The sequence below is a fragment of the Brassica napus genome, unplaced genomic scaffold (assembly GCF_020379485.1).
Source record: "Brassica napus cultivar Da-Ae unplaced genomic scaffold, Da-Ae ScsIHWf_2426;HRSCAF=3135, whole genome shotgun sequence".
Lineage (NCBI taxonomy): Eukaryota > Viridiplantae > Streptophyta > Magnoliopsida > Brassicales > Brassicaceae > Brassica > Brassica napus.
The window spans coordinates 4,577-19,950 of NW_026015766.1; the positions used below are offsets into that span (position 1 = coordinate 4,577).

The 15,374-nt window shown below is 34.9% G+C and overlaps 1 protein-coding gene and 1 pseudogene across 6 annotated transcripts; both read right to left on the reverse strand.

Moving 5' to 3' along the window:
* Nucleotides 1-597: 597 nt before the first annotated feature.
* On the reverse strand, nucleotides 598-3,761 carry LOC125601016 (eukaryotic translation initiation factor 4G-like). Of its 6 annotated transcripts, none has more exons than XM_048773455.1 (8): nucleotides 3,619-3,761; nucleotides 3,366-3,556; nucleotides 3,170-3,270; nucleotides 3,010-3,075; nucleotides 2,872-2,912; nucleotides 2,778-2,783; nucleotides 1,274-2,602; nucleotides 598-1,205 (listed from the first exon to the last, which is right to left on the reverse strand). In XM_048773455.1, exons 2-8 carry the CDS (start codon nucleotides 3,554-3,556, stop codon nucleotides 801-803), a joined length of 2,139 nt encoding a protein of 712 aa, XP_048629412.1. In that variant the 5' UTR covers nucleotides 3,619-3,761; the 3' UTR covers nucleotides 598-800. The 6 variants fall into 6 exon arrangements, with proteins under 6 accessions (XP_048629412.1, XP_048629410.1, XP_048629409.1 ...); XM_048773453.1 differs by having other exon boundaries at nucleotides 3,010-3,081; XM_048773452.1 differs by having other exon boundaries at nucleotides 3,170-3,276.
* Nucleotides 3,762-7,418: 3,657 nt separating this feature from the next.
* Nucleotides 7,419-11,045, reverse strand: LOC125601018 (annotated as a pseudogene).
* Nucleotides 11,046-15,374: the final 4,329 nt, after the last annotated feature.

Below are 15,374 nucleotides of genomic sequence, written 5' to 3' on the forward strand. Positions count from 1 at the left end.
TATATATATATATATTATAAATCTTGTATAAATATTTCATTTATGTATTATTTTTAAAATTTTAGTTTTCAAAAAAAATATTATTTTTAATTATTTTTGCGGATCTGGATATCCGCGGATAATAGAATATAGAGACGGATATCCGAAATCCGGATATCCGGAAACCACAAATCCGGATCCGGATATTAAATCCACGGATCCGACGGATCCGGATCCGGATCCGGATACCCTAAATTTCCCGGATATCCGGATCCGTCCCAGCCTTACATACGACAATGAGGAGCATGGCCAACCACAGAGAGAAATCGTCGACTATGGAATTTTCTTTTTCTTTTCTCTCTTGTGTGGCCGGCTTCTGTAATGATTGAACAAGTTTACTTCAAAACTTTCTTTTTTCTTTTAAGAAAAGTTTAAGTAGTTAAATAAACGAATAACTTTTAAATAATTATCAAGAAATTTATAAGTAGTTTACAATTAACAAATAGTAAACACAACAAGTAATCAGCAAATATGTTATTTTTTAATAAATAGTTAAAATTACAACTATTTGTTTTTATATAAATCCAAATTTCCATAACTAAAACAAGTCGGACCAAATAAATATAAGAAATGGCAATTACTTGTCTTACGCACAGAGTCGTTGCTTGTCTGAATGACAAAAATAAAATGAAAATATGATACGAAACTGCACCTAGTGCAAAAAGAGACATGCTCAATGACACGATGGTAACTTAGAGCCTTAGATACTAAAAACCCATATGTGTAAGAGCTCAAGTGCTCAACTTAAGCTGCCCAAGTCATCAAACAACATCGTAGAATGACAGAGGAGTTATAGTGGCTGACGACTCGGCCTTCTGCTCCTCAGCTAGAGCCTCAAGCTCAGCACACTTTTGCTTCAGCTTCAGTAACTTCTCCTCTGTTACTTGGAGTATGGCTAAACCAGACACCTCTTTCTCCTTCATTTCTTTTACTTGGTCCAGCTTCTTCTCCAACCAATCCACACTAAACCCTGAATCTTTCACATAAGTCAGTGCAATCTCTGCTCCGATAAGATCCTCATTGGAGAGATCTTCAAGTGGTTGACACAGTGTCTCGATTAAGCTGAGAAGGGAATTCATGCAAGAATTTCTCAGAAGTTGGTTCTTTGCACGAAACCTTACTGCAATGTCTGGATGTCTCTCAAACAGTCGCCTCACAGATTCTACCTGCAAGTGGAGACAAAAAGAAAAATGAAAATGTCTTGTAAACAAGAATATGTATACAGAGAGCTTACTTGTGAAGGCAAAACATTAAACCCATTGACATCCATGCTTTCATTTATCGTTGAAGTTTCCTTGAGAAAGACGCAAGAATCTTTATTTCCGACAGTATCCGGAATTGGCCCTTCAAGTTTCACACTCTCTTGCCATTTGTTCTTTCTCAGATCGATGACATTAACTAACATGAACCTGGCCCAAGAAGACAATTCTTGTTTGCATGACAGCATTTTCATTCTCTCAAAATATGCATCCATAGGGACCTTAGCTTTGTCATGATCGATCATAACTCCTATCGTACACATTAGCTTACACAGAGCTTCTATGTTCTCTTCATGTGGATCCTCCTGATCATACCCGAGCAACTTTTGGATGCATGCGTGCATGATTCTCTCAGTCAACATCTTTTTCTTGTATAACTCACCAATAAGTCTAATATTACATAGCATTCTCCTCCGAACATTGAGTCTCTTCTCTTCTCTTTCCTGCTCAGTTTGTCCTTCTTCACCAACTCTACCAACTCTACTGGCCTCCTCCTCTTCTCTCTCTCCTCTCTCTCCTCTCTCAAACTCCTTTTGACATTTATTGAGAAACAATCTTTTGAAGCTAATCTTTTCACCATTCCACTTGAAGTCAGGTAACGCCCCAGACAGATGAAAACACAAATCTGCATACATCTCACAGAAGGTAGGCTCCATCAAGGCTTTGTCAAATATCTGTGAAACTACACCAATAAGCGTAACAGCGTTGTCGATGTTGACACTTTTAACTTGCTCCAACAGTTTCTCAAAGTTTTGCGGGGTCAACTTGTTCAATATGCCCTTAAATTTCCATTGTTTTGCTTGTTCTACAACTGCACCTACTTGGTATTTTCTCTCGGCTTTGTGCAGCACCTGCACAGGAGTATGGGGAGAAGAAAAAGGTCCTTTTTGTTGGCCCAACTGAGGATGAATCTGAGCCCCCATAGGAGTTGCAAAACCATGTCCCTGAGCCTGATGCATCGGATGTGATGGTGGTAGGTCCTGGAAAAACACCTGCTGCTGGATTTGAAGTGTATTTCCCGTAGATAATGTCATCTGAAACGAGGCTGGAGCCACATTGGGAGGCTGCATGTGCATATTGGGGCCACCGAAATGCATAGGGTGAGGAACCTGAGGATCCTGATCAGGTGTCTGCAACGAAGGAATGCGGATATTTGTAACTGGTGACTTCTGCATATGACTTGGAAGGGATATATGTTGGACTTGGACATCTGTTTTTTCACTTGATGGACTGTTCCCCTCTTTCTTCAGCTGATTATCTGCAGCCTTATTCAGTAAATCCTGTTTAGGTCCCCAAACTGTCACCTGCATACAATGTGTATATTTAAGAGAGGAATTCAATAAAATAGTGGAATAGAGTCACCAAATTAGTTGAGATTAAAAAAAAACAGTGCATCAAGCTACTCAAACAAAAATACAAAGTGTGGAACTGTGCACGTTTCTGCTCATCCATATAGGAAGGTGCTAAGCTAGTTCGTACATGAATCTAGAAAACCAATAGGGCATATGATTTAGGTTATGTAGATGGGATAAATCAAACCAAAAAAACGTAAGGAAGGAACAGAGCAAAATACCTTCATTAAGTCAGGACCAAGTGAAAAAGGATCTCCAGGAGCTGAAAACATTATTAAAAAACATACATTTATAGATGTACAGAAGAATCTAGTCACGCACTAACACACCCCAGAAAAAAAAAAAAATAGTCATCCTACCTTTAGCTGTGTTCAAGGTGGTAGACTGCGAAGTAGGAGCCTTTGGAATAGCTCCACCGGACGCTCCTGCAACTATAAGTATATAACAAAAAAAAAAAAAGGTGGAGCTAACCAAAAGGAGCAATGTTGAAAAACACCTTTCCGTGATCAAAGATCATACCTTGAGAACGAGACTGTACATTGGGACCATTGTGATTGTCCGGAACTGAATGATTCACCCTAGGCTGATGCCATCCTTGAGCATTGTTAGGCTTCTCAAGACTGCCACTAGAAAAAAAATACCCAAAAAGGTTGAAACATTCTCGAGCCTCTCTAGTTGTAAAGAAAATGAAAAAGTCAACGAATTGATCGAATACCTGCGTTTAGAGGATGAGCAAGGATCAACGTTGGTGGAAGAGTCGGTCACAGCTCCGGTGCCGGCTCCCCTACCGTAACCGGCGGGGGAAGATCGGTGTGGTTGTTGCTGCTGCTGATGGTAGCCGGTGGATCGCCTAGTTCTCCGGTATTGAATATCGCTTCTGTCGGATGTTGACTGATTGTAGGACATCTGAGACCAAGTAACACGTTAAGACCGAGAACTCGAGTGATTAGTAGAGAAGAAAAGGTCACCTTAGAGAGCTGAAATCTGATAAGCTAACAGTTCCCTCGCATTCATTCTTGAGAAGGTAAAGTCACTCGAGCATAATTAAAGGAAGAAGAAGAGTTCAGAGGGTCCCTTTCTACTTTTAATTTCGAAACTTTTTTAAAGCAAAAATGTAAATTACATATATATCCTCAACCCTGATATACCAAACTATATAAAAACATACTACTACATGTAATCTTTTATAAAATATTTGTTAAATAATTTTTTTTGAAAAAAACTGTTTTTTAATAATATGTATTTTTAAAGATTTTATCAAACTAAAATTGTAAAAGCATTTAATTTTATCAATTTAAATATGATACATACTAAATGACTCATCCGCACCAATGCGCGGAAATGAATATAAAAAAAAACTAAAAAATATTTTAGGTAATATTTTATTAATTTTAATTGTATTTGTTTGTGTATTTTTATGTTATTTTAATTAATTTAATTTATAAGTTTTTTATTTGCGGTGTTTTAATTTTTTTCTGCAATAAATTTAACTTAGCCATGATACTTATTTCTAAATTCGAAGATCCTCAGTGTAAAAGTTAGTCTTAAATATGTTAACTATTTTCAATTCACCTTTTACGAGGTGTTTCTCGAACTTCATAATTAACAAAGTCATTGTCTTTAGTTATTGCATGAAAAATATTCTTTTTCTTCAATTTTGATTTTAATAATTGTAGGATTAGCAGAAGTTGAAAATGTGAGTTTTAAAATGATCTTATCATTAATAAAAACCATCTCAACAGAAACATCTTCTTTAAGATATTTTTTCTAAAACCTCATGATGCTTATTTATTTTGATCGTGCATATCTGTAAAGAATAACGAATTTTTTTTATGGAACCCATGGGAGTTGTTTTCCTACAAACGAAATACATAATTTTTGAAAATTTTCTGTGAACAATTAATGATTGAATGATAGTTTATATTTATGTTGATTGTTAAATTGTTTAGATTTATGAAATCAGTTGTTTATTTATATAGATTTTGGATGCATTCAAATAATATTAGGAGTAAGGATTTATAGTGTAAAAATAAAAGAAAACTCCATAAAATTGTGCAGATGTTTTTTTGTAAAAATAAAAAAATTGTATAACTACAAAAAGGTATAAACACATAGTTTCCTTTTTATTAAGAAAAGATATATTTAAGATATATTTTATTTTTAATATCCCAAGATACTTTTTAAATATAAGGAAAAAGTTTATATAACTTGAATTTGTATACAAGGAAAATTTGTTTTTATTAGTCACATGTGTCAAATATATTAAAATATTGTATTTGAATAGTAAAAATATTACATTTTTATACAAAATTCCTTTTTCACAATTTTATTAATAAAAACGAAAAAAAACAAAAAAATGTATAAATATTGTCTTTTATATGAAATTCCTTTTTGATAACAATTTAGTTATAAAAGCAAAGTATCAAATAGAAAGAAAAAAATAATATTAATAATGGTAATTATAATAATAAACTCAATTTATTAAAGGTATCAACGTAATAAACCATCGTAAAATTTAACGTGAGCGCGCCACGTAAGAAAGTGACTCCTCAAATAATATTATAGAGATTTCCTATAATTATGATATTTTTAAAATATTTTATACACTATAATATCTTTTAATTTGAAAATATATTAAATGAAACTTTATACTCATTTGATTTTATGATTATTTGTATTTTGATATAACAAAAGAAAATTAAACTGTTGATCAAAACAATTTCAATGTGAGAGTTTTAACAGTTTAGTAATTTATAGTCGTTTTTTTTATTTTAAATTTAACATATCATAATGTAATTGTTAAATTTGTTTTAATAATATAAAATTAAATAAAAATGATAGAATATATATAATTTGTTAACAAATCTTTACTATTCAAAATTATTAATTTTCATATATATATATTAATCATATTAGGTAATTTTGTATCTTTTATTTACGAATAAAAGAATAATAACTTTTTTGTAGACTACTAATTAATTTAATGGTTATTTAGCAAAAACTATATTATATGTTTAGATGGACGAACTAAATTCTCTAAAGATTTTAAGAGTCATTATAGTAATATATTACACGCATTAGGTTAAGATCGGCGCCTTGCGCGGGATCAACATTATATATGTAAATTATTTTATGTATTAAATATTTTTACATATTATGAAATAATAAATATATATTAAATAATTAAAAGTCAGTAACTACTAAATATATAATTAAATTGGTGCGAACATATAAATAAATTTTATTAATCAAAAAAATTTTTTTTTTATATTTGATAGGATATGTAATTAAATTTAAATGATACTAACATAGATAATATATTTTAGTATATTTTTAATATCAATGTCTATTAAATAATGATTTCTACTCATATAGTTTTTTTGATCATTTGTATCTTTTATAGAAAAAAATTTAAATTACTGATAACAAAATTTTCAATGTGGGATTAATAGTTTTAGTAATTTATAATTTTAAGAAAATAAGTTGTCAATGATCGTTCAAAACTTTTATCAAAAAAATTGGTCAAAGTAAATTTTGAAACTAATATATTGTATTTTATGTGGTTTATAGTTTAATTTAAAACGATATATATATTAATCTTTATAACTAATTAAATTAGACTTTTTACTTATATAGTTTTTGTAATCATTTGTATTTTGTCATAACAAAAATTTTAAACCATGGATCATAAAATTTGAATGTGAGACTTTTAACAGTTTTACTAATTTATAGTCGTTTGTAAAAATTCAAAATATAACATATACATAAAAATCTAAATTTTTATTATATGGTTATTGTGGTTGTTTAATTTAATTATTAGTTTAAAATTAAACAAATATGATAGAAGATACACTATTTTTATCAAATCTTTATTATTCAAAATCATTAATTGTCATATATACTTTAGCCACATTAGTCAATTCCGTAAATTTTATTTAAGGAAATAATAAAGTACATTAATGATGAATTTATTGTTAGTTTAATAAAAAACTTATTATATAACTAGATGAACCAACATATTTCTCTAATGATTCTAAAAATCATTTTAATGATGACATGTGGCTACAAAAAGAAGTTGTAATGCTTCTCAAATAATCAGTATTTTTAAAACCGGACCGGAAGCTGAACCAGAAATATTTTGGGTCACAGTTCAATATGGTTCGACCGGGTCAAATCTGGTTCAATAATATGATTTAATATTTTTTTAGTATGTAAATATAAAAGTAATATTAGTAAACATGATGCATAGTTAAAATATAAATCAATTTTGAACATAAAATATTATAAATATAAATTAGTTTCTTGTTTATATGGATGATTTATAGATTTTCGATAGTTTTAGTGGTTTTTATTGGTTTAATAACTTTGAAAAATAATCCAGCTATGTGGCCGGTTCATGGTCGAACCAATTACTAGACCAACCCGGCTATATAACCGGTTCACGGTCGAACCCGGTCCAACCATCAGATCGGTCCGATTTTAAAAACACTGCAAATAATATATAGGGGATCTCTTACCTCACAAGTTGTAACGATTTTTAAATAATGTATGCCAGATTACATTTGATCAAAAAAATATATATGTAAAAGAGATTACCAGTCACATGTTTCTTTTTCTCCTCATTCTCTCTTTGTATCTCTCTTTCTTGTCTTTCCATGTTCTTTTACTTTCTTCAACGATTTACGAAATTTATCTCCCTCTTTCAATGTCTCTCTTTCTTTTTTCTTCTTTTCTTTTTCACCTTTTTCCACAATTTTGAATTTAATTGAAATCTTAATTTTGGGTTCATTCAAATTGCGGTGCATACGAAGAATTATGAAGTTTTTCTTTGGTTTATGTTTCAATTTGAAGAATAAACTGTGGCGGCTTCGACTTACATAACAGCAGAAGAGCATCAACCGTCAAAGATGACAAAACGATGTCCGGAGAATTCTGTTTATTTACTTAGTTATTTAGGTTTCATCTTCTACTTTCAACATTTTTTTGTATTTTTCTCAGTTTTCTTTGATTTCGGCCATGTTCCTTTACCTATCACGCGACATGCGACATGCGACTGATCGCAGGTGGTTATTCGTTTTGCTGTTGCGTAACACGCGACTTGCCATTGGTCGCATGTCACAAGTCGCAGGTTGTTGTTCGTTTTGATGTCGCGCGACTGATCGCACGACAAGTCGCAGGTTCCCATTCAAGTCGTCTGAAAAAACAGCGACTAAAAATTAAGAAAATTTTGATCGCGCCACTGGTCGTACGTCGCAGATCGCACGTCGCGCGACACAGAAACGAACATAGTTTTAGTTGCAGGTCGCAGGTCGCAGGTCGCAGGTCGCAGGTCGCAAGTCGTAGGTCGCGCGACACATAAACGAACGTAATCTTAGTCGCATGTCGCGCAGAACAAGGCCTTCACCTATATATTTGAATTCAGTAGAGCTGGTAGCACTCAGTATAACAACTTCACTAATGCAGTAATATGGTGTCAGAGCATCCTCAATAGCGAATTCTTCCATGAAATTCTCAAAATACATATATGTGTATGTTTATATAAACATTATTATTTAATTGTAGGTATTATAAAATTACGAAAAACCCAATCCAAAATATCTTAAATGAAATATTTTGAATTGGGTTTTCAAGATGAGTGTCGATAAACTTCATTCTCAAATATCAACTCCAAGCTTGACTTGTCGGTGCTAATTCTCTTCAATCTTTCATTTACTCCGGAATCTGCAAACTTGTAAAGATTCTAAAAACGACTCAAAATATATAATATAGACTTTAAATAAGGTTTTATATCATGGTCAAAACTTTAAAAGACCATGATATATCAATAACTGAATAGAAATATTTTGTTATAACTAAGTATAACTCAATAAAACTGTATTAGTATAACTGGACGTTAATAATTTCAGTTTTTATATCCTTTAAAATGTTTTCATTTGTTTCGGTTGAAGCAGGTTTGCCGGATTTTGAGTATTGGGAGCTATTGAAACGTTTGGATGAGCAGTTTCATCCCTTCTATCTTGAGGGAAAGCCGAGTCTTCTTAGGAAGGACATTGATTTTTTTCTTTTTTGGATCAAATGGAAGGACATTGATAAGATAACAGTTTTCTGGCATTCATTAAGAAGAAGCCAAAGAAGCTCAAGCATAGTGTCTAAAAGAAAAAAAAAGATGACTTCAGAAGCAAAAACTCCTTTTGAAAAGGAGGTTTAGGAGTAAGATTAAATAATGTTGTTTTTGGAATAATACTCTGAACTAGCATAAGTGCCTTACATAAAGTATGAACTTGAGACTAGTTCTGAGACATCAAAAGGAAAAAAAAGGATTCATCTACAAGTCTACAAGGATCCTAGCAAATCAGCAAACAACATCACTGAACGAGAGAGGAGCTCTTGCGGCCAAAGCCTCCACCTTTTCCGTTTGCAGCTGAGTTTCAAGATTCAAGAACATTAGCTTCAGCTTCTGCAACTGTTCCTCCATTGTTTTCAACCTTGCCCCAGTACCCTGTTCCATCTTCTTCTTCTCAGTGACTTCATTCAGCTTTGACTTTAGCCAATTCAATTTGAAGCCGACAACAATCAGATCAGCAAGTGTGTCATCAGCATTTCTCAGATCATCCTCAGAGAGTTTATCTGGTGACTGGCACAGAACCTCGATGAGGCTAAGGAGTTCATTCAGGTAAGCTCTTCTGATCTGTTGGTTCTTTGGACGGAAGCCTAATGGCTAATGCTATGTCTGGGTGTCTTCTGAATATATAGCTCACCGACTCTACCTGCTAGCCATAAACAACGTTAAAACTTTGTTTGAAAAGAACATAACCAGTGATATGCACCACTTATTATTTTCTAAATAAAGGTTTTCCCCATAAAACTAAGGCATTGGGACATATGATATATGCATGCGGTCCCATTCAATTTTCAGATGAGAGCTTTCTCTCTAATAACAATAGAAGACGTTATGACGTTATGACGTTATGACGTTCTTACCTGAGAAGAAAAAACCTCAAAACCATTGACATTCATCGTTTCCTTTACTGGTTGAATCTCCTTAACCACATTATTACAGATCTCAGTAACAGATATTACATTGTTAAACCCCCTACGTCCACCACCATTTTCTACTGTCTGAGAGGCAGCCTCCAAGGACTTCACTTGGTGTAGAGAACTTCCATTCGAAGCAAGAGATAAAGCCTCATCATCGACATCTTCTTTAGGTGCGCTTCCACCGCTAAAAACCTCAGTCTCACCGTTACAGCTTACAACATGGATTGCCATTGTATGAGAAAGGTCCTCCAAAGCGTCTGATTGGCTAAAAGGATCATCATCATCATCATAATCATCAGCCAGATTGTCTTCGGATGCATCACTATCATCTGAGGCTTCTTCAGACGTACCATCATCATCATCATTTGAAACAGGAGAAGAAGCACCATCATCATCAGCCAGATTCTCTATGGATGCATCAACATCATCTGGGGCTTCTTCAGACGTGTTATCATCATCATCCGAACCCTCCTCAGCTCCATCATCATCATCATCATCATTATCAGCAGCTCCATCATCAGCATCTGACAGCTCCTCAGATGCAGCAGCAGCTCCTCAGATGCAGCAGCAGCATCAACATGTACATTCTCTTTAGAAACATTCACAGTTGTTTGGACAACTTGACACGAAGAGTCTCCCTCAGCTATGTTGGCAGATGCCTCCGCAATGTGGTTTCCTACTTTGCAGCTAAGTGGTTCAATAACCTTCACGGGTTCCTTTGGTACAACAATATCTGGCAAAACATGTATCTCAGCGAGGACAATGCGTCTGTAATTCACCATAAATCTTTCATGTGTATACAAAAGTTTAGAAAGCGATAAAAACTCTTCAAAACCATGAATGCTATTCTTTGCATCGAAACAGCATTGTGCTCCTGTCATGTCCAAGAAACTGTCTCATCAAAGTGATCAAATGAACTTGAATTTTGATAAATAAAGATTGAAACTTTACTCAAGCAAATATAGAGATTCTACTACAAAAACTTGAAACGTAAATAACAAGCAGTCACCTAATGTTTTGTTCGTATAACGCTAACCCTTGTTGACAAGAGTGAAGGTAACCCTCACGTCTCTACTCCATCCTGGAGGCAGAGATTCAGGCTCAAGTTCAAGATACAAGCACAAGTAGTCTCCTTTAGGACAAGCAGAGAGGTACCTTGTACAAAACAAAACCCGTATAAAATCAAATCACAAACCCAAAACAGAACAAGAAAATGTGAGTAAAAAGGTTTCTCTAGTCTAGGTTACCAGTCGCAGCCGGCGACGGAGTAGGGAGGAGAGTAGCACGTGTTGCCTAGACAATAGGATATGTTTGGTGAAACCCAAGTGAACTTCTTCTCCATTTGCTGCTGTCCCATTAATATGAGTCAGGAATCGCAACGATGTTTGACTCTGTAATGAGAGGGTTTATGGTTTTAAAGAAAGAGACATTGCTAGGGATAATCCGAGGCCCGGCCGAGACACACATGACGAAACCATAATTAGATTAATCTAATTCAAAACCGAAATTAAGCCGGTTTTGGTTTTAATCCTAAACTTATTTTTTCGTCCTTTTGATGTAAGATTTTTGTTTCAAATTATAGTTCTTGTTTTTACATTTTTTTGGAGAGAAAACAAGGGATAAAAATGATTTATTAATCACTTTTTTTAACAAGATTTATTAATCATATAAAAAACTAAAACTTTAACACTTAAATGGACAGCTAAAACAAACTATTTCTTTTACAAATTCTACAGAAACCAAATTTCAAAAAAGTTTGATTTGTGTTCCTAAACTGTATTCTATGGTCATTTTACCTACTTTTATGTTCAACAAAATAAACATTTGTAAATTTAACTTTGATTTAATAGAAAGTTGATGTTTTGAGCTAAGGGAGAAAAAAATAAGAACCAAAGACATCCTAAAACTTACACCGTTCGAAGCCTAACGTGTAATAGTAACTGGTAGGCATGGGCGTTGTATACTGTACCCGAAGCCCATAGTGTAGCCCGAACCGAAGTATCGGTTTTGGACCGGTAGCGGACCCAAGGAAATAACCGATTGGACTTTGCAGCCCACACATTTCGGCTACGGGCCGGGTCGGTTTCAACCCGAAGTCCAGACAGGTTAACCGAACATACCGAGCATTTTATATGCGTGTCTCATATATACATACATTCATTTACACATATACACAAAACAAAAACTCTTCGTTGAACGCGTGAGCCGTGAAGCGTGGCCGACGAACCCTAGTTCCCAAATCAAAAACTCATCGATTATTGATCATCATCATTAACAATTTTAAACTGGCCACTATAAATGAATTACCCTCTCCATCTTCTTCTTCCCACGAGCAATCGAGAATCCAATCGAAGGTATCTCTCTCTTTCTTCAATTCTTCTTGTTCTTCGAATTTTTTTATCAGTTCTTTGTTGAATTAACTCGAATCGATTATGATTTTGGTTCGTAATAGTTACGAACATATGTTTTTGTGTTTGTTATTGATTTTTAGTTTACGGTTTTGCAGATGGACTCAACATCATCTTTTGACCGACAAACCCGAAACAAAAATGATACCGGAAACATTCAAGCACCTGATAGTACCAACACGAGGAAAGAAACGGAGAGGGCTAGTGGAGCGACAAGCAAAGTGAAGCGTATTCTCCCAACAAGATCTGACGTTTGGCACCATTACACGAGGACTAAAGAAGATCGAAACAAGTGTGTATGCAACTACTGTCAGAACACATTTTCGTGTCTCACAAGCTCAGGGACATCCAATCTAAGGAGCCATCTTTAGAAATGTAAGAGCCATCTTGTTTGGTCGGCTGGACAAAACGATCAGCAGCAAAACATTGATGATGAAGGGAAACTCAAGAAAGCAAAGTTGACTGACGGTCAGTTGAGAGAAGCGACAAATCAGATGGTTGTCATAGGACAATTGCCGTTATCATTTGTTGAAAGCGTAGCATAGAAACATTTTTGTCTCAAGGTTAGTAATGTCTTGATTGTAAATTGTGACTAATGTCTTCAATTTTCATGTTTAATTGTAACCAATGTCTTCTCTTTTCTATGTTGTAGGTTAACTTTGGGTACACTCCTCATTCAAGAAGAACTGCGACTAAGGACATTATCAAGATGTATGTGGAAAAGAAAGATGCCCTCAAGAAATGGTTCTTGTGTAGCAATCAAATAGTGTCTTTGAAAACGGATATTTGGGTCTCTCCAACTACAGGTAATCATTTATACATTTGACATCTTTTGATTCTTGTATACATACTAGAAAGCTGATCATGGGGTTCTTACTGTACAATGTTTACAGGTGCGAGTTATATGGTCATCACAGTTCACTACATTGATGCTTCATGACGGTTAAAGAAGCTGATCATAGGGTTCACGCACATCACGGAACACAAAGGTCAGACTATAGCAAATGTTCTTCTGGAGTGCTTGTCTGAATGGGAAATAATAAATGTCTTTTGCATAACCGTGGATAATGCTACAGCCAATAGTTCAGCTTTGAGGATGTTTCAGAGTAGTTTTGCTTTAGGTTATGATCAGGCTTTTGTGTTAGATGGGGAGTTTTTACACATGAGATGTAGTGCCCATATCATTAACTTGATAGTTAGGGATGAAATGGCTGAAATAGATCAGAATGTGGTTTCTATCCGCAATGTTATCTCCTATGTTAGATCGCATACTAACAGGTTGAGATCTTTTGAGCTAAAAGTCGACTCTGGTAAGATTACAAGGGGGAGTCTACCGTTGGATGTCAAGACAAGGTGGAATTCAACCTATCTAATGTTGACAACAACTCTAAAGTTCAAGGTGGCTTTCGATAAGATGGAAGCAGAAGATAAGCTCTACAACGATCATTTCAGCGAGTTTGAAAATGGAGAAAAAAGGGTAGGACCTCCTCAGCTAAGGGATTGGAATGCTGTTGAAAGTTGTGTCGATTTCTGCTCATCTTCTACAACTCGACACTGGTGGTCTCGGCTTCAACTTCACTCAATTCCCATAGGTGCTATGGTGAGATTGTAACCATTGCGACTAATCTGGTAGGACTTTCCAGCAGCTCTGATTCTGAGATGAGGTCTAAGGCGACATAAATGCTCAAGAAGTTTGAGAGGTATTGGAATGGCATGAAGAATATTAACATGATGTTAATTGTGGCCACTGTTTTCGACCCCAACAACAAGTTGGAGCTTGCAAAGATGTGTTTTGAAGAGTTATATGGGTTAGATACAACTGACTACAAGGAGATGTATGAGTCCTTGATGTGTCTCTTGAGGAGTTTGTTCAAAGAGTACAGTTCAAGACAAGAAGCCAGGGTTGATCCATGTGAACAATCATCTCAGTCTGACCACTCAACTCAGCCGAGAGACCAAAGTGTTGAAAGGATGGAGCTTGTGGACGACTTTGTGGGTTACAAAAGAATGGATGTGACGTACAAGCAGAAGCTAAACGAAATAGGGGTTAGAGAAAAGAAGGATGAGTTGGAAACATACCTTAAAGAGTCTGTGGAGCACCCTGACCTGATGATTGGAACGGAGTATGATGTACTCTCATGGTGGAGAAAGAACTCAGTTAAGTATCATGTCTTGTCCGAGATTGCTCGGGATGTTTTAGCATTACAAGTCTCGTCAGTTGCTTCAGAGAGTGCTTTTAGCACTTCTGGTCGGCTTCTAGAACCACACAAGAGCTGTTTAACCCATTACGTGGTGGATGTTTTGATGTGCACAGAGCAGTGGATGAAGCAAGACATTAAATTGGAGTCAAGAGTGCTTTCAAATCCTCAAATACTAGCTGATCTTGAAGAAGTTGACAGGCTTGAAAGAGGTAAAATCCCATACTTTTAAATCTTCTTTTCTTATAATATGAATGTTAAGTTTTTAGTGATTGGTTTGAACTTTGTGTTTTCAGAGTATGGAGACACAATAGTTCCAGAAGAAGACTTTGTTGTTGCTTAAGAAGATCATGGCTACATGAACACTTTTTTCTTTATCTCGGTTTGAAGTTGTGTTTTTTCCGGCAATTTGAACTTGTTTTCGGCTTGAATGTTATTTCTAAGTTTAGACACAAAGATATCTTGTTTTGTTGTGTCTAAGACTTGTGTTTTATTGGGATTTTGGTGTGTTTGAACTTATGTTTGCCTCAATGAAATGTTCGGATGTTTGGTTATATATGATTGTCTCCGGTTTTTTTCGGTTAGTTTGGTTATATATGAATGTCTTTGGTTGTTAAAAACCGAAACCGAACTGATCCGAAAGTGTAATTGGACTTCACCGGATTTTGATTGCTTCACCCGAACTGATCCGAAACGGTTGCTTCCGAACCGATACCAAACCGAAATTTTGGAAAAACCGAATGGTACTTGTACACTTAGTTCCGAAAATCCGAAAAACCGATATAACCGAACCGAAATTGATCGGTGGACCGAACGCCCAGGCCTAGTAACTGGAACCATACTAAACCAAAAGTATTTTTTTTACTATAAAGATTTATCGATTCACTGAATATACAAAACAAACGTTATCTACTAGGAACATGACACGTCTCCATCACAAATGAGATGTGTCAATCCAAAGATCCATCGTAAAACATATGTCAGTCTCCAGCTTCCACGTGATGCACATTAGCGGTACGTAACGCCCGATACAATATATATTCTATGAAAACACATCTAAGTAGTGGCTAAAGCCGAATA

Coding starts and splice junctions, on each gene's coding strand:
- LOC125601016 (XM_048773450.1), bottom strand. CDS start 3,556: ATGTCCTACAATCAGTCAACATCCGACAGAAGCGATATTCAATACCGG. Junction 3,082..3,169: donor TGTACAGTCTCGTTCTCAAG/GTATGATCTTTG, acceptor ATATACTTATAG/TTGCAGGAGCGTCCGGTGGA. Junction 2,913..3,009: donor CACCTTGAACACAGCTAAAG/GTAGGATGACTA, acceptor TAATGTTTTCAG/CTCCTGGAGATCCTTTTTCA.